We start from the raw sequence: 17,702 nt of genomic DNA, 5'->3' as shown, positions 1-17,702 counted from the left end.
ATCTTCAGTTTCCTTTGCCTTGTCTCTTTTTCAAAGGGAAAAACATCATCTTATCTACTTGACTTCTCTTCCTGCCCATATCTTTTATTTGGGGAGAAGTGTCCAAAGCCAAAGCTTGCTCTTAGAAAATCAGAGTTCCTCATTCTCTGAGAGTGTCTAACATCTTAATGCTCTTTGGAATTTTGCTTGTAGAGCTTGTGCTTCTCTCTCTAGTAATGATCTGATTCTTTAATCTGATAACTCTCATCTGAACTTCTCTTCCCACTTATTTTCATGCTCTTTTAATTTTTTCTTTACTTTTTTTCCTTTAAGTAGGAGCAAATAGTTTTCATACTTTTCTTTGGCAGACCTGCTTATCTTCATGGGTATCTTATGATTCAGAGTTGTTTTTAGCAGAGAGACTGATGTTTACCCAACATGTTTGTGCATGTAGCAAGGAATGTGAATGCACATAATTAACACACTAAAAGTGAAATAGTCGGGGGAGCAGAATTGAAACACTTAAATTTATTTCTGCCCCTTTCAGTTTCAAACCTTTCAAACACCTGCTATACATAGTATACACTACTAGGTGCTAGAGATAAAGAGACAAAAAGGAAACAGCTCCTGTCCTCCTGATGGATATAGGTCATATATACAGATGAAAAATAAAGTCTTTCAGAACAATAGAGAGCATTAACATTGTAAGGGGGAAGGGGAATCCAGAAAGCCCTGCTTTGTGAGAATGTTGCTGAACTGAGTGTTGAACTGAAGGATTCAAGAGATCTAGGGGAGGAAGGACTCATACTCATTAGGTGAGATGTCCTTCCTCACCATAGCACCTATGAGGGATATTTTGAAGAGAAAGATAGGTGTGAGAAATAGAATAATTCTTTTATTTCAACTTTTGTGCAGGATGCATACCACTGGCACTCAATATACTTGTTTAATTTTGAGTATAATTTATATTGCTTCTTTCCTCATAATCTTTTAATTTGCTTGCTGAAAGATTAAATTTGGTGCCTAAAAATAGTCTATTTGCAAGGGGATTTATTGTTTTGTTCCAGGATATGTGTCTGTCTGTTAGTGTCTTAAGAGTTTGTTTGCTGTTTGCATAGCTCCCATGAGATGCACTTGTCATTTGCCCATAGTGGGCTGCCTTTCAGAGTGGGTAGATAGCACAGAACATGAGTCAGATGCAACCTCATTGTTGCCTTCATGCTGGATTATACCTATATTGGAAGGACTGCCTTCTAAAATTATGCTGTGACCTAGCTACTTAGTTTCTATTTTGTTCTTTTTGTACTCTTAAAATTCTTTATCCTTTCTGAGGTCTGAAAAATTTTTTCTGTTTGGGAGAAGTTTTGAGCCCCAATTGCCAAATAGGTCTGGTTTAAAAGCAGACCCTCCACAGCAGAACTAATTCCCTTGCATATATTTGGTACCCTTCCCATTTCAGCCGCCGATTCCTGTACATTGTGAATCTGGATGCCCCATCTGAAGGTCACCGCAAGATCTCTCGTCAGAGCAAATGGGACATTGGGGCTGTGCAGTGGAATCCACATGACAACTACGCACACTACTTTGCAGCTTCGGTGAGTGCACTTTGGCAGCAGGATAAGTTAGTAAACATGAAATGGCAGGGTCTCTGTTCTGAGTGGAGAATGAAACCATCAATTTTCCATGCAGAAAGTCAGTCGGTAGGGAATGAATTTGGATGATATCATTTCCTTCCTAGAGAAGAGTAAGAGAGGCAAATCAAAAACCCAATCAGAGTACTGTCATGGGTATCATATTTTGTATCTGGCTTTGAATAGTCATATTTTTCATTCTAAATTTCTTAAAGGAGAATAAATGTTACTCTTTTCATTTGTGTCCCTGTTGGATATGTTAATGAGCTTTTGTTCATTTGAGTTATCTGACCAGCTGATAGAAATATGCTAAAGATCTCTAATACTTGCCCATTGCTAAGTACTATTGAGATCAGAAAATTTTATTCATTCACTTATTCATCTATTTATTTATATAACATAAACACAAAATAAAAAAAAATTTTCATATACACAGCAGAATTGAGAGGATTCAACATAAAACCATGAATTTCCATTTCAGACTGTTTACTTTTTAAAGAAGCTGTGTAACAAATACTACATATTATTTTCAAAGCTAGCCAGTTTTTCCTTTTGTTGTTTGCACTTTTCATTTTTTTCCTTCCTTGCCCACTCCACCCTAGACAAGGCTACAATAAAACATGAATATAACACATGATATATGTATATGTTATGCGCACCCCCCCACATATATATATACACAAAAAAAACACATATTATACATATTTCTATTTATGAATTCTTTTTCTGGAGATGGGCAGCATCTTCCGTCATAGATCCAAATCTTTGCATGTTTTTCTAAAATCAATCAGTTCATCATTTCTTAAAACAGTAACATTCCATCACAATCATATACTACAATTTTATTAGACATTTTCCAATTAAAGGATAGCTATCATTTTAAGCAGTCTGGTAATTGTAAAATAGTCTTCCACTGCATCCAGGGCTACATACAGCCCCCTGTTCTTTATCTGTCCACTGGACCCAGATGATTCTCCAGGAGAAAACGAGGCAGGTGACCCTGCCCAGTCCCAGTCCCCTTCACTTGCATCCGATTAACTTACATGTCATGGCATCACCTCCCTGCTGTCATGGTGGTCTTCAAGAATGAATGACAAACAACAACACTGTAAGATATTAAATTAAAACTTGTTTTAATTGGCATTTCATTTCTCTCATCAATAATTATTTAGGACATTTTTTTTCCCACACAACAATATGTGGTTTTGATTTCTTCTTCAAAAACTGCCTGTTCATATCCTTTGGACATTTGTCATTTGGGGAGAAATTGAAAAAAATTATAATCTTGATTGCTGTCAAATTTATAGATGATTCTATCCTTTTATTGGGAAGCAAGTACATAAATAAATATGAAAGATGTCTTTACAGGAAAAGGAAGTGATCTCTAAGGGTGAGCAAGTTTTCTTTTCTTGTGTTTACTGATCCCAAGAGTCTTTGCCCACTTACTGGGCACTTACTGGGTGACCTTGGCTAGAGCACTACTTTCTCAAGTCTCTTAGTTTCCTTTTATCTAAAGTAAGGTCCCTTCCAGGTCTATAGGACAATTAAATGTCTTAACGCTGCTTTTTTGCCAAGGTGAGGAGAATGTTAGGGAATCCCTTGTGGATGAGTTGCAGGTAACCAGGGAATGGAATCAATTTATAGTGCTGCCTGGGATGAAGTCTTTTGATATTGTCAGCTAGTGAAGAGACAGAGAGCATGTGAGAAAGGAAAGAAGAGCGATTCTGTTTTAGCCACAGAAAAAAACAAAGAGCTTCTCTTACAAGCCACTCCCTGAAAAGTTGGGTGTCCTGTCAGAAGAGGAGAGGAGAATTATCTTATTACCTTTCCTTTTTACTCCTTTGCTTAGCTTCTTGTCACATTGGAAGAGTACTGTCTTGTCATCTTCTCTCGTTAGCTCTTTAGTTCTCTGCTCTATTCTCACCCAGGTCATTGTCCCAACTCTTTTTATTGGATTTAAATGTATCATCGTTCTATTTGCCACTGAAGATACTGGCCCCTGAAAGGAGTTGAGACATCTCTTACCTCAGGACTGAACATCTACCTTGTTGCTGTGTTTTATTTTTTTAAATAATATTTTACTTTCCCCCCAATTACATATAAAAATAATTTTTAGCATATTTCTTTTAATTTTGAGTTACAGATTCTATCCCTTTCTACCTCTTCTGCCCCTTCCCTGAGACTATAAGTAATCTGATACAAGTTATCCTCCCTTTTTTCAGAGGAGCTTTGGAGCTTCAGAAGAACTTGGGCATCTGTCTGCAGGCTGGATGCAGATGGGCTCACCCCAGTTGTCAGCTCACTCTCCAGCCTCCCTTTGTGGGAAAATCTCAAGTGAGGTCTTTGAGAGCCCCAGCTGCTGCTGCTAGTGGTGCTCCTTTTAAAAATAGTCAGTCACAGTCATCTTTGAAGTTTATTTTCTGCAGTTGTGGCTTCTCTGTGTCTAATATTTCTTTGCCTCTGTCCTGATTGAAGTGCTGATGTAATATTTTGGTGAATTTTAAGGGTTCTGCTTATTCCTTCTTCCTGGGAATGTCTTTTAGGTTGTTTCCCTTCTTCACTCCCTGCCTCAGTGGTCCTTTGTACAGTAGTGTATAACAGTGTAGGTGAAGATCATGACCTTTATGGAGTGAGAGTGGGAGAAAGAGAGCTATTAACTGGAAAAGTGAGTGTAGGTCATGGCAGTGAGTGCTGAATTGTGCACCTGAGTACTGTAACTTTGGAGGGGAAATGACTTTTACAGGACTCTGGTATTTAATTTCTGTGCACGTGTTATTTTCCTCCAAAAAAAATGTATTAAAGACAGAAGCAAACAAAGCTAAGTGGTGCCTTCCTTCCTGTTTGAAACCCTTAGTTGTGTCTCCCTACTTGCTTCAGTGAGTCTCTGACCTTGTCTATATGAGTAGTCTCTAGGCACGACTTCTTACTGTGTGTGACTCTTGGCCGTGTCTTCTGTGGGAAGGACTGGTGGGACTTGTAGATTGGCTGTCTGTAATCCCTCACCCTCGCTACAGAGAAGCTGGGGAGGAAATTTGTTCTGGGTATTATTAGCTCTACCTACATTGGATTTTTTCCCCTTTCTTGTGAGCTTAGACTATTGAAAGGTTTTTAAGCTTTCTTGGCCTGTTTTCTGCTTAGCTTTCTCTTCATTTATTGCACATTAGAGCTTTCCTAAGCCTGGTGGCACAATGATTTGAACATTTTGACATGAATTACCTTATTTCTTCTGTTTGATTTCAGAGCAACCAGCGGGTCGATCTTTACAAGTGGAAAGATGGCAGTGGGGAAGTTGGCACAGCACTACAGGGGCATACCAGGGTGATCAGGTAGGTAGCAGAAGGTCTGTGGCTTATTGGGCTGTGATTTGTCATTTTGATTCTGCATTAGACATAGCACATACCCTCTCTGCTGGAGCTTTGTGTCGAGTGATCCCAGGAGCTTGCAGTACCATCACCCTATTTGTCACAGTTCTCAGGGGAACCAAACTGAAAGACTGCCATCCTCCCACGGTTCCAGCTTGAGCATCTGTTTAGTGTTAGCATTGGATGGCTGATAGGCCATTAGCATTCCCCAAGGTGAGGGACTTCTTATAGAAAATCAGCCAGTGCTTGGGAACCAGCATCAGAGGGACTGTTGTGCCAATTCCCTAAAGAGCTTAGATAGGTACAACCTCTTTAAGAATAAAAGATGAAAGCCACGTCTTGTATGGGAGTGGGAGGAAGTTGAATGAAGTCTCTGTCCAAAGATATACCGAAAGGATCAGAAAGCAAGAGACTGTTCTTTCATCTATTTGAGTGTTTAAAAAATTGACTGTGCTCTCTGGAAGGAGATCCATTAGCCACATGCAGACATTCTCTAGCTTGTTATATCCCAACTTGGTTCCAGATTATTTTCTCCCTTTCCTCCCATTGATCCCGGTTGGGGATGGAGAAAGCCAGTTTGGGAAGCGTGTTTCCATGAATGTGTGATGTCCCAAAGGCAGCCTTGGGGTTGGTAGATAAGGTTAGATTTCCACAGAGGACAATCTGGCATTTTTCCAGTGCCCTGTTCAATAGCCATTTGGGTGTTGGGGGGAGGCTAAAGGATAGCAGAAATTGGATACTCTTCGAAGATTATTTGTCATTCATTTTAGTAATTTTTTTTGTTTTTGAGGACTTCTTACCCCTAGATTTCATAAACCTCTTGGGATTAGATTTCATGGGATTGGTGAACATGGATGGGAAAAAAATTACCTCTTTCATTACCTTTTTTTTCCCCAAAAAATATCAATGTAAGCAACAACTTTCTTCTAAGAAGGGCTATATAGCCTTCAATTTGCCAGCAGGGTTTTTTATGGAAAGAAGTGATTAAGAAGCTCAGTCTTGAGGTTATCCTGCTTTAGCATTAGATGCTGGATCCAATGCACAGCTAGTAGTACTGGCTGATAAAGCTGAACCAGAAGTTTAGGTGGACAGAAGTGTGCAAAGAAGCATTATACAGGAGAGGTGTTACCTTTGTATTGTTTTATCTGTTTAAACAAATAAAATGTGCTGAACCAAGCCAGCTAATTTTTAAATACAATTTCCAAGTATTTGTCTGCCCTAGCTAATAGTTAAAAATTGTGCTGCTTCTTTTGCAGCGCCACCCTCTGGCATTTCGCAGAATAAAAGACTCAGAATTGGAAGGGTGTTAAGAGTCCACTTCATATCTAGGCAATGATTGCCTCATACATTATTAAATGGTCATCCAGTTTTTGCTTGAAGACCTCCAGTGAGGAGGAGCTCACTAACTCCTAAGGTTCTACCTCAATTTCCCTTTTTGTACCTTCTACTCCCTTGGGTAGAAAAATTCTTCCTACTTGTAACAACCTTTATTTTATTTTAAATTTTAAAATGCTGGGAAATTTGTGTGTGTGTGTGTTTTTTAATTGAAGTTTTTTATTTTCAAAACATATGTAAGGATAATTTTTCAACATTGACTCTTTTTTTTAATATTTTATTTTATTTTATTTAATAATAACTTTATATTGACAGAATCCATGCCAGGGTAATTTTTTTACAACATTATCCCTTGCACTCGTTTCTGTTCTGATTTTTCCCCTCCCTCCCTCCACCTCCTCCCCTAGATGGCAAGCAGTCCTATATACAACATTGACTCTTGAAAAACTTGAGTTCCAATTCCTCCTCCCCCCTTTCTCCCTACTCTGCTCCCTAAAATGGCATGTAATCCAATATATGTAACAATCCTTTAAGTATTTTGAAGACAGCTGCCGTATCCCTCCAGTTTTTTCTTCTCCAAGCTAATTCTCAGTACTTCAGCTGACCAAAATTAGAGGCCCTTCTCTGTCCTGCTTGATTTTCCTTTGTATGCTTTCAATTTGTTGATGTCCTTCCTAACATAAGCTCTGATTTCAAAAATTATTGTCCAGTAGAAACTTCAGACTTTCACCTATACCATGTGATACACTTGGAGAATGGAATTTTCTTTTTTTTTTGAAAAATTTTCAATAGCATTTTATTTGTCCAAATACATGTAAATTTGGTTTTCAACATTCATTTTTATAAGACTTTGTGTTCCAATTTTTTCTTGTTTCATTATCTCCTCCTTTCCCAAAACAGCAAGCAGTCTGATATAGTTTAAATAAGTGCAATATTTTTTAACATATTTTCATATTTGTTTTGCAAGAAAAATAAAACCAAAAGGGAAAAAACCATGAGAAAGGAAAAAAAAAACAAAAATGGTAAAATACATTTAAAAAAAAAATCATGCTCCACATTGTTGAGAAGAGCCAAGTCCATCACAATTGATCATCACCTAATCTTCTACTTGTTGTGTACAATGTTCTCTTGGTTCTGCTTATTTCACTCAGCATCAGTTCATGTAAGTCTTTCTGGATTTTTCTGAAATTGACCTGCTTGTCATTTCTTATAGGAAAATGAAATTTTCTGGTATTAAAATAAGTATATTTTTATAAAGGAATATTGAAAAATATCCCTCAAGCAAACACACACCCTGTCCCACATGTGTTATAGCTTGCCTTTCCCATCCCTAGTCTTGGTTGTATTTAAGGTTTCTTCCAACTCTTTAAGTACTAAGTGTTAATCATTTTGTCTCTACTTCAAAGTGTGCCTGGATTTTACTCAGAGGAACTATAAAATTCTCTTCCCTTCTTGTCCCCTTCCCCTCCCCCCCCTTTTTTTTTTAAACAAAAATGGTAGGTGGAGAGAGTAGCTGGGAACCACAGGGAGTGGACCTGCAAGTTGGAGGCCTCTTTGAGGTCTAGTTTTTTCCCAATAATACTTTGGAAACAGGGCTGCAGAAAGATGGCGGCTTTTTGGAGCCTCATAAAATCTGACTCTGACTAATCCTGCCACTTCTTGTGTTGTTTGTTTCTTACATTCTCAGTGACTTGGACTGGGCCGTGTTCGAGCCAGACTTGCTGGTTACCAGCTCTGTGGACACCTACATCTACATTTGGGATATCAAGTAAGAACAAGTAGGAGGCATTCTTTTATTATGGAACTTTTGGGGCAGGGGACTTTGAGAGAAAGTGACCATTGTTTGCAAATTTTTATCGATGGACTTTTGTCATTATGTCACAGTTTTTTCTAAGTATGGGGAAGCATCTTGTTGAATCCTTCTTCCCCCCAAAAAATAAAACAACCCAAAATATCAGTTATAGTGGTAGAATCTGACAATGTAGTCTTGTGGTCCCTAAACTTCTAAGGAGGGAAATTATGGTTTTCCAATAATTTCAAGTCTGGCTTCCTTCTAGTAATTATTTCATTTATGGTTGTGGTTGTGGTTAAATTGTATTTATATTTCTTTTGTTTTGTTAGCATATTTCACTGGTTAAGTTCTTACAGATCTCATTTCTTTGCTTTCATCATTTTAGTCATGTCTAATTGTAAATAGTGTTCCATGCATTCATATATCATGTTCAGCTTTACCCTAGGTCATGGACACCCTTTTTGTTTCCAGTCTAGGGTATCACAAAGTACTGCTAGGAATGTTTTTGTGAATATCAGGTCTCTCTTTCTACCTTTTACTTGGTTGGGGATATATTCTTAGCATTGTGGGATCCGTTTAAGAATTTTTCTTGAATAATTCCAAATTGATATCTAGAATAAATGGATCAGTACACAGCCCCACTGTCAGTTTGTAGTGTTCCTGTCTTCCCCCAGCCTTTCCAACAGGACTGTGGTACAAGAAATTTGGGGGGATAGACCTGTTCACCGTCATCCCTTTAAATTAGCCAAGCCTAAGATTACATAGTAGGCTATATGCACAATTCTAGCTTTGGATAAATGGCTCTGAAATGTCTTCTCTCTAGCAGAGCAGGAGGTGAAATTTGTTGTACTCTGCAGAGCCTAGCAATTGGAACAGATGCTTGTTTTCCAGTCTCCTGGACCAGGGGAAAAAAAGAGGAGAAGGAAAAGAGGGTCTCGTTGTCTTTTATATTTAGAATAAGGGGACTCTGGCTGAGCTGGAGGCAAAGCCTGAGCCAGTCTGCTGTGACTAGGGTCTATGCTTGTCTTTCTGGCTTTCTCCTGCCCCTTATGTAAGTAAAGCACTTCCAGGTATGCTTTGGAAAAGGGTGATCATGATAGAATGTAGAAGCCTGGGAAACAAGAGGAAAGAGAAAAAGATGTAGAGAAACAGAAATTTGAGGAACCAGACTTTGGAGAAAATTGCTCTTGTATACTCAAAAAGTTTCATTCTAAAATGATAGATTAATTTTGCTTTCTCCAGACCCAGCGCTTGTGTGTGTATGTCTATATATATATTTGTGTTGTCTTTGAGTAAGGATCTTTGAGCCTTAGAACACTGCCTCACTTTTAGCATTGTCGTTTGGTATAGAAGTTATTCTATATACTTTGGCCTGAGAGGTCAGATGTAAGACTTCCTTTCTCCCTGTGAGTTGGCTAGGTTCACTTTTGGGCCCAGAAAGAGCTTTTTATCCTCGGCTGAAGCGTTGTTTGGAAGCTTCGTGTAGGGTCACGCTTCATTGGCAGTCATCTCATTGCTTCTGTGAGAAATGACACCATAGAGGGACTATTTTGGCTTCTCCCTGTTCACCCAGGCTCTGCTGAATCATGAGACTTTGCCTTGGATATGGTTGACTGTTTTGAAATAAAGACCTAGAAGAAATTGTAGCTGACCGAGAAATGAGAAAGCTCAGTACCTCATTTGATATGGAGGAAAAGGCGTGCTTTTTTGCAGCAAGATGACTTTCTCCTCTTGAGCCAGAGAGCTTTTATTTAATTCATCCCAAGTTCCCATTGAGTAGAAAGTGAATAGCAGCCACGAAAGGCATCTAGACTACTGGAAATAAGCTTCAAATGGCAAAGGAATCAATATATGATTTGGGACTTCTGTGTTTCAGAGACACAAGGAAACCTACTGTTGCACTGTCTGCTGTAGGTGAGTACTTACTCCTGTTGTTTGATGTCCATACATTATATTGCTCTTCCTTCTTTCCATTCCTTCTGTGCTCTTCATATTGGATCATTTAGCTGACTAGGTGCCTCCCTACCCCATCATTCTACTGCTTGGGTGAGGTGGCGGTGGCTTGAGGCTCAGTCCAGACTGCTCTTAAGGCTTTCAGGGTACTAGGACAAAGGTGCTTTGCGGGGCTATGTCAGAAAAGGCTTAGGAATCCTAAGACAGCAACATCTAGTTTTGAAACTGCTTCTGATTGTCAGTGTCTCCCTTTTGTGTGGGGTGCTTGAGTAGAGTACCCCACTGTCATGCTGAATAGGGGAATCTTAGTTGGTTTAGCATTTCCTCTCCAATAGATGCATGGGTCTCTCTCAAGGAGAATGCTCCTTCAGATTCTGAGAGATTTCACCCCCTTTCTCTAACGAGGCCAGAAATTCAGTTATATTTGGGGATAGTGACTGTCTATGTAGGGCACTTTAGAGGTAAACTTCTTGAAGGACAGGGTCTATACCATTTGTCAGTTTTGTTTCCTCAGTACCTAACAGAATTCCTTGAGAGAAGCAGGACCTTCATGTTTTGTTTTTTTTTTTTAACTGAATATTGGTGGAAGTGCTTCCTCTACTGACAGGAGCCAACCCTTTCTGCCTTAGTAGAGAAGCCTTTCTTCAAAGACTTCAAGAAAGTCACATGGTGACTGATGTTGTGATATAAGCCTTTCCAAACCTAGCTGAAGAAGCCATCAGACAAGAGATACGTGAATTGTCACCAGGTCCGATTTTGAGGATTTTATGTTTTGGTATGGGACCTGACAGAATGTGCACATTGCAGACATAATCCTTAAAAACCCCGGGTTACCTAAGTGTGGTGTGGAGCTGCAGTGTTACTAAGTCCATAACAAGCGACATATGGCACCTAAAAAACCAGTCTATAAGTGGGCAGTATGTACTTAACAGTACTTAAACTTCTCTGATTTCTCCTTGGCCAAGCCAGCCTTTGAATTTAAAGTCAAGTAATATTGGTCAAATCCTAAAAGCATTTTTCTTAATGGTTTTTTGAACTGTGGTTAGCTATCCCCTTCCACCCTTTTAATTTAACTATCTCAAGTGATTACTCTTGTTACTACAGCTTCAATGTAAGCTTCTCAAGGGCTTGGACTACAGTCATTTCTGTTATTTTGCAAAATACATTCCTTCAAAGCTCCATGCTATGCAAAATTGCACAATAACTACAGGAATTTTTGGGGAAATGGGATTGGGGCATAACACTTAAAAGTTTCATCAGTGACACATTTTTAGAAAGATAGAAACTTTCCTTACAGAAGGCAGTTATACTGCTTTTAACACAATTTCATTTTTTGTTTTTAATTTTTTTATTATGAATTTACAAATGCCAAAAGCCCATGAGAATTTCATATACCAAATATAACACACAAAAAATTATATGTCATGAATCTACATTTCATACGGTTTCCTTTAAAAAAAAGTACATATAGCAAAGTTAATCCATTACTTTCAGAACTGTCCTGCTAGTCTGTACTTCCTTCTGAATTACTTTCTACACTCCTTTGTGCACTTTTAAAAATGTTTCATTTTCTATCCTTTTTTTTCCGTTCCCTTTCTCAACTCTTCCCCCTCCCCCCACCTCCCCCCCAAAAAACCCACAACCTTATAACAAGTAAGCATAGACAAATAACACAAATCAATGGAGTGGCCTAGTTCTGAGGGCTTGATTGAGTCCCTTTCCCTTTCTGTCTGGGAGGTAGCAAACCTGTTCCATCTTAAGTCTCCTGGAGAGTTGCTAGTTGGTCATTTCTTTAATTAGAGTTCTCAGCTCTTAACAAAGTTGTTTTTCTTTACAATATTATCTACTGTGGCTGGGTGCTAAGTGGATAAAGAATGAGAATTGGTGTCAGAAAGACCTGAAGTCAAATATAGCCTCAGTTGCTTAGTAGATGTGTGAGCCTGAGCAAATCATTTAACTTTCCTTAGTCTTAGTTTTCTCATCTGTATAATAAGGATAATAACACTATCTACTTCCTTGGTTAGTGTAAAGATCAAATTAATTAACATTTAAAGTATTTTTCAAACCTTAGTGCTACATAAATATTAGCTATAATTATTATTAATCATCTAAAGCTCTAGCTATTCTTTTCTTTGTATTTGTATATTTGTTGCACTTTTCTGGTGCACCTTTTTTTCTTTCCTCTCTTATAATGTTTAACATAACCAGTCTACTCTTAGTCCTCTGTTTTTAACTCCCTGAAGGACCTTTGAAGACATTGAATTTATGAAAGGGCACTTAATTCTTCTCTCTTTATTAGAATGGAGAGCCTCTTGTATCATACAGCCCCTTTTAAGGAGTCAAATAAATTTACCTTCCTGGATTTTTCTTAAATTTTGTTTTTTATAGTTCCTTCTCAGCACTAGAATTTCCTTCAGAATGCTTGCAAGTTTCCTATTCCATTCAAGGTCCAGTTTTTTCTTTTAGAAAACTTTGCAGAATAAATTATTCTTTTTTTTGGGGGGGGGTATAGCTTTTTATTTACAAGATATATGTATGGGTAATTTTTCAACATTGACAATTGCAAAACCCTTTGTTCCAGTTTTTACCTTCCTTTCTCCCACTCCCTTTCCCAGATGTCAGGTAGACCAATACATGTTAAACATGTTAAAGCATAAGTTAAATACAATATATATATACATGTCCATATAGTTATTTTGCTATATAAAAAGAATTGGACTTTGAAATAGTGTACAATTAGCCTGTGAAGGAAATAAAAAATGCAGGCGGACAAAATGGGAATTCTATGTAGTGGTTCATAGTCATCTCCCAGAGTTCTTTTGCTGGGTGTAGCTGGTTCAATTCCTTACTGCTCTGTTGGAACTGATTTGGTTCATCTCATCTCCAAAAAGGGCCACATCTTCAGAATTGATCATCCTATAATATTGTTATTGAATTATACAATGATCTCCTGGTTCTGCTCACTTCACTCAGCATCAGTTCATGTAAGTCTCTCCAGGCCTCCCTGAAATCCTCCTGCTGGTCATTTTTTACAGAACAATAATATTCCATAATATTCATATACCACAATTTATTCAGCCATTCTCCAGTTGATGGGCATCCACTGTTTCCAGTTTCTGGCCACTACAAAGAAGGCTGCCACAAACACAGAATAAATTATTCTTGATTGTAAATCCATATCTTTCCTCTTATGAAGCTTTGCAAAATAAAATTTCTTCTTCCTCTCCTCTCTTTTTTTCTTTCTTCCCTCCTCCCTGCTTCCTCCTCCTTTCCTCCCTCCCTCCCTTCCTCCTTGCTTTCTCCTCCTTTCCTCCTTCCATTCCTCCCTTCCTTCCTTTTTTCCTTCCCTCTTTCCTTATCCCCCCTCCCCATCCATTCCTTCTTTCCTTTCTTTCTCTTTCTTTCCTCTTTACCAGTAATAGTAGAACCTCTCCTTGTGCCTCAGCAAATTTTCCTGGGTCTAAATTTTCTCTAAAACTTTTAGAGTTTAGCTTCTTGACCATGGGTGGGAAAAGGCTCAAGTGAGAAGATTTTTGCTTTCTTTACTTCTTCATCATGCTATTTGTGAGTTACCCTGAGAAAATTGTCCTCTTGGAAATTGTGAACTATCCTATGCTCAGATGAAGTTCTTTTGCTTTGGTTCTTTCTGAGTAAAGGGGTATCCTTTTAACTTTAAAATCTTAGGATCTTAATCCTTATTGTAGCCCATGTTCTATATACTCTGGGATCAGGCTATCTGTCATGTCAAAACCCTGTATTTACCTATATTCTCACTGGATTTTTGTAGCAACTCTGTGCTAAGGCAGCATTCGCTGTCATTCTTTAGAAGCCGGGATTTGGAGAGAATAAGAGAGCTGTGTTGGCTGCTTTGTACTGCTCTTGTTAATGTGAGGCTTTATTCTGTCTTTCATACTCTATACTACTGAACAGTTTCAAACGAAGATTGACAAAAATGAAAACTTGGAGCCTAGAGAGTCAAAATTCAGTATCTCTGGGCAGAAGCGTGATCTGTGCCTTAACGTTTCAATTTAGGTTGAGTTCTCAATTATTGATCCATCCCATGTTCTGTGGACTTGTTCTATCAGAGCTTTGTACCTGAAGTGATTTTCTTTAGAAATGAGCTACAGGAGAAAGAAAATATTGAAGCAGTGTCATGATTGATGTGTACCAGAGATGTGACATTTGTGGGAACTCTTATATATTAGCTTGTCATTTTTTGGGTAGAGGATGAATTCGTTTCTTTTTAACTTTATTTTAAAAGTTTGTAATAGCCTTTTCTTTTTCAGAATACATGCAAAGATAGTTTTCAACATTCAGCCTTAACAATGAATTTTTTTCTGAGAGCCAACCCTCTTGTGCCTTGGTTTTCTCAGTAGAGACTGGATTTTTCCTAATGGTTGAGTCCTGTGGGCCCCCTTGAGCAGCTTTTTAATTGCCATTACTATGTTCCTGTGTTGGCAGAGTGGAGAAAGGGACTTCCTGACGCTAGTTTTTTTCCTCCTTTATCCGGCTCAAAGCAATAGCAGTGACTATGCTTTGCCCTGGTGGCACATAGTGCCCTCTACATAATGTTTAGTAGGAGCTTCACTGGTTGCTAAATTGAATTGGTGGAAAGTGGAATGTCTGGGGGATCCCATATAAACCTCTGTTTCCATTTGAGAGATGAGGTGAACATGTGTGTGCTTCTTCTGAACTCATGCTTTAGGCTCCCCACCCCCATCCCCCCAGCAAAAGTCCGATTGGGAGGCTTCTAGGAAGGATGACTGTGGGTCATGTTGTTGGATGAGTTGTCCCAAATGAGCAGTACTATGAGTCTGTAGTAAAACCATCCTTTCTAACTGGTTCTACTGCCAGGTTACCTTGAGGTTTATTTTTCTCTTGCGTGAGTTCCCAATTAAATCCCTATGATTCTTTTCCCATGACTTAACTTCCTTGGGGCTTTATTTCATCTTTAAGTGGTTCATTTGGTGCCTGCATAAGAGAACCTGACCCTGAAGGAATTTTTGTGACTGTTGAGCTAGCTGTGCTACAGGACAGCAACTTACTGAATATGCCTCTTTTCCCTGCCCTCACCCCTGGTTTTCCTGTTCAGCGGGCGCCTCACAGGTGAAATGGAATAAGAAGAATGCTCACTGTCTTGCCACCAGTCATGATGGGGATGTTCGGATATGGGACAAACGGGTGAGTTACCTCTTCACAGTCATTCTGCAGCCATCGCCGTACTTGACCATGTAGGTAGATGATAACAGTTGATGTTTAGATAATGCTGTAGGATTTACCAAATGCCTTATATATTTTATTTAGTTTTCTCATCTTAAGAGAGATGCAATGGGTATTATTCCCATTTTACTGATAAGAAAACTGAAGCAGCATAAGGGTGAAGTGAATTCCCCAGAATTATATAGCTAGTAAGTGTCAGAGGTAGATAAGAAGGTTCTATGAGCAGTTAATGAGTCGTTCAATTATTTTAATTTTTTCTGACTCTCTGTGACTCTACTGGAGGTTTTCTTGGCAGAGATACTGGAGTGGTTTACCATTTCTTTTTCCACTTCATTTTACAGATGAGGAAACTGAGACAAACAGGGTAAAGTGACTTGTCCAGGGTCACACAGCTAGAAAGTTTGAATTCGGGTCTTCCGTACTCCAGGCCTAATGTTCTATTCACTGTGTCACCTAGCTGTCCCAGTTAAAAAATACTAGATGCCATATGCATTGTGGATATTGCATTTTGAGCTCAGTGTGGAAAGAAGTTGTTTTCCAGCCCAAATTATTGATAAGCTAAAATAGAGACATTGGCTAGAAAAATAGTGGAAAATGGTTAAAAGTTGAAGATCTTAATCCCTGTTACTTTTTAAAATAATACTTCACTTATATGTCACGTTGCAATTTGAAAAACACCTCATTTTCTTCTCCCAGCAGCCCTGGGTGAAGGGTGAGATAAGTGTGGGCTTCATTTGTCAGAGAGGATGGATATCAGAGAAATTAAATAACATATGGTAGTTCCCACAGTATTCAGTAGTGCAGTCAGAACCCAAGTTGGGTCTTTTAAAAACTTCTGATTTTTAATAATTGTCTTTTATTTATTCAGAGTATTCCTTTCCTGGGCTCTCTCCTTTTTCCCTCCTTACTTAGGGAATTTTCTCTTGTAACAAAGAATAAAAAAGGGAATAGAGAAAATTTATTCAGAAATGCAGCCAGTAGTTGACAGAGAGCGCCAGAATTACTATAAACAATCTGGAAGCCTCGTTGCTCTTTGTAGCAAACAGGGAGGAGCACTGATAGGATTCTAAGTGGACTTTTTGATTTTGATTAGGACTTGTGGAGGTCTCTGATAGAATCTGAGCAAAGAATTCTTTGCATTAACAAAACCATCATAATTCCATAGTTATTGAAAGCCAAGTTAAAAGGTTAAACCCCTGGGTTATATTTCCCCTATAAAAGATCTACTCTATGTAATTCCCATGCTAACTTTTTTTAGGGCGCTAAGTCCTTTTTAGGGTTAGCCTGCCAGTCAATTGTGAAATCTCTCCCCACCTCCCCCATATACACACACTTGTCATGCCTTAATGACTTCTCCTTTCTGGTGTAAAATCCCTTTTCTTTGCTAAAAACCCTTATGGATTTAGTCTACTATTAGCAGTGTCATAAAAATCTTTGAAAATCTTTGCCCTTTGCTTTGAAAAAAATAAAACAAAAAGAAATATAGCCAGTGCATCCCCCAAGCTTGATAGTCTCTTTAGTATGTCCAGTAGCTCCCCTTGTTTGCAAAGAATCAGTAAGTTAATAGGTATTTATTAGAAGTTGATTCTTATGTATTAGGCATTATGTGGGGCACTAGACATACAAGTAGAAAGAATGAAACAATCCCCTCATAAGGAACTTATATTTTAATGGTAGAGAAAACTATTATTAAAAATAATGTGCATCATAAGGTATAGGTATGGAGGGTTGCATCCTGGGTGTATGAGAAAGTCAGTGCGAAGGCATGGAGTTGAGAAAAATAGCATGTGCCCAAGGATCCCTGAGTGATGTCTCCCTGGTGGGGGGGCATTCTGTGGGTGGTATCCTGCTGGCAGAGGAGACTTGAGGAGGAGGAGCAGGCAGGTGGTGGGAGGCTGTGTCCTGGGGAGGACGGGCATCAGCCTTCCCTGTAGCCCCCATTTTTGGACTGAGCTCAGTGTTGTTTTACTCCAGCACTCAGTTTAGTCAATTGGGAGAACAAATTGTGTCTCCAAATTGAGATCATTTACTTTGCTTCCTGCAGACTGCCTTCTGATCCCTGCTCCCTGAGGGTAGCCAGTGGTTTTCAGGACTCACTCAGTAGAGACTCTTCCCCAGAAGACTGGTGGGGGGAGGAGAATGTCTGGGCAGGCAGAACATGCATGGAGCTTGAATTCTGCTGGAGTCTGGATACCCATCTGCCTAAAAATAGTCTGTGGATCACATGCTTTCTCTGCAGCAGCCCCTGAAAGCATTGGGCGTGTAGGAGACAGCAGGTCCTAGGCTGCTGCATCAGGAGCTCCCCTAGAAGTTTGGTTGTCTCTGAGTAACGTGGAGGGTGCCAGAGGTCCCACAGACACACAGACAGTGGGAAGAAGGGGACTTTACTGATAGCCCAGGGTGAGAAGGAGCCATGTTTGAAGCCTCAAG

General features: G+C 39.0%; 1 protein-coding gene across 3 annotated transcripts in view; it reads left to right on the top strand.

The window, feature by feature from the left end:
- WDR59 (WD repeat domain 59) overlaps nucleotides 1–17,702 on the top strand; it is a 69,846-nt gene that overhangs the window by 18,085 nt on the left and 34,059 nt on the right. For all 3 annotated transcript variants that reach the window (XM_051974649.1, XM_051974648.1, XM_051974647.1), the window contains 5 exons: nucleotides 1,439–1,574; nucleotides 4,851–4,936; nucleotides 7,995–8,075; nucleotides 9,976–10,013; nucleotides 15,145–15,233. In XM_051974649.1, coding sequence (XP_051830609.1) covers nucleotides 1,439–1,574; nucleotides 4,851–4,936; nucleotides 7,995–8,075; nucleotides 9,976–10,013; nucleotides 15,145–15,233 — 430 coding nt within the window. The remainder of the gene's footprint in view (nucleotides 1–1,438; nucleotides 1,575–4,850; nucleotides 4,937–7,994; nucleotides 8,076–9,975; nucleotides 10,014–15,144; nucleotides 15,234–17,702) is intronic.

The sequence above is a fragment of the Antechinus flavipes genome, chromosome 2, assembly GCF_016432865.1.
Source record: "Antechinus flavipes isolate AdamAnt ecotype Samford, QLD, Australia chromosome 2, AdamAnt_v2, whole genome shotgun sequence".
Lineage (NCBI taxonomy): Eukaryota > Metazoa > Chordata > Mammalia > Dasyuromorphia > Dasyuridae > Antechinus > Antechinus flavipes.
The sequence above is the reverse complement of the archived record's forward strand: the minus strand, read 5'-3'. Positions and strand labels throughout refer to the sequence as shown.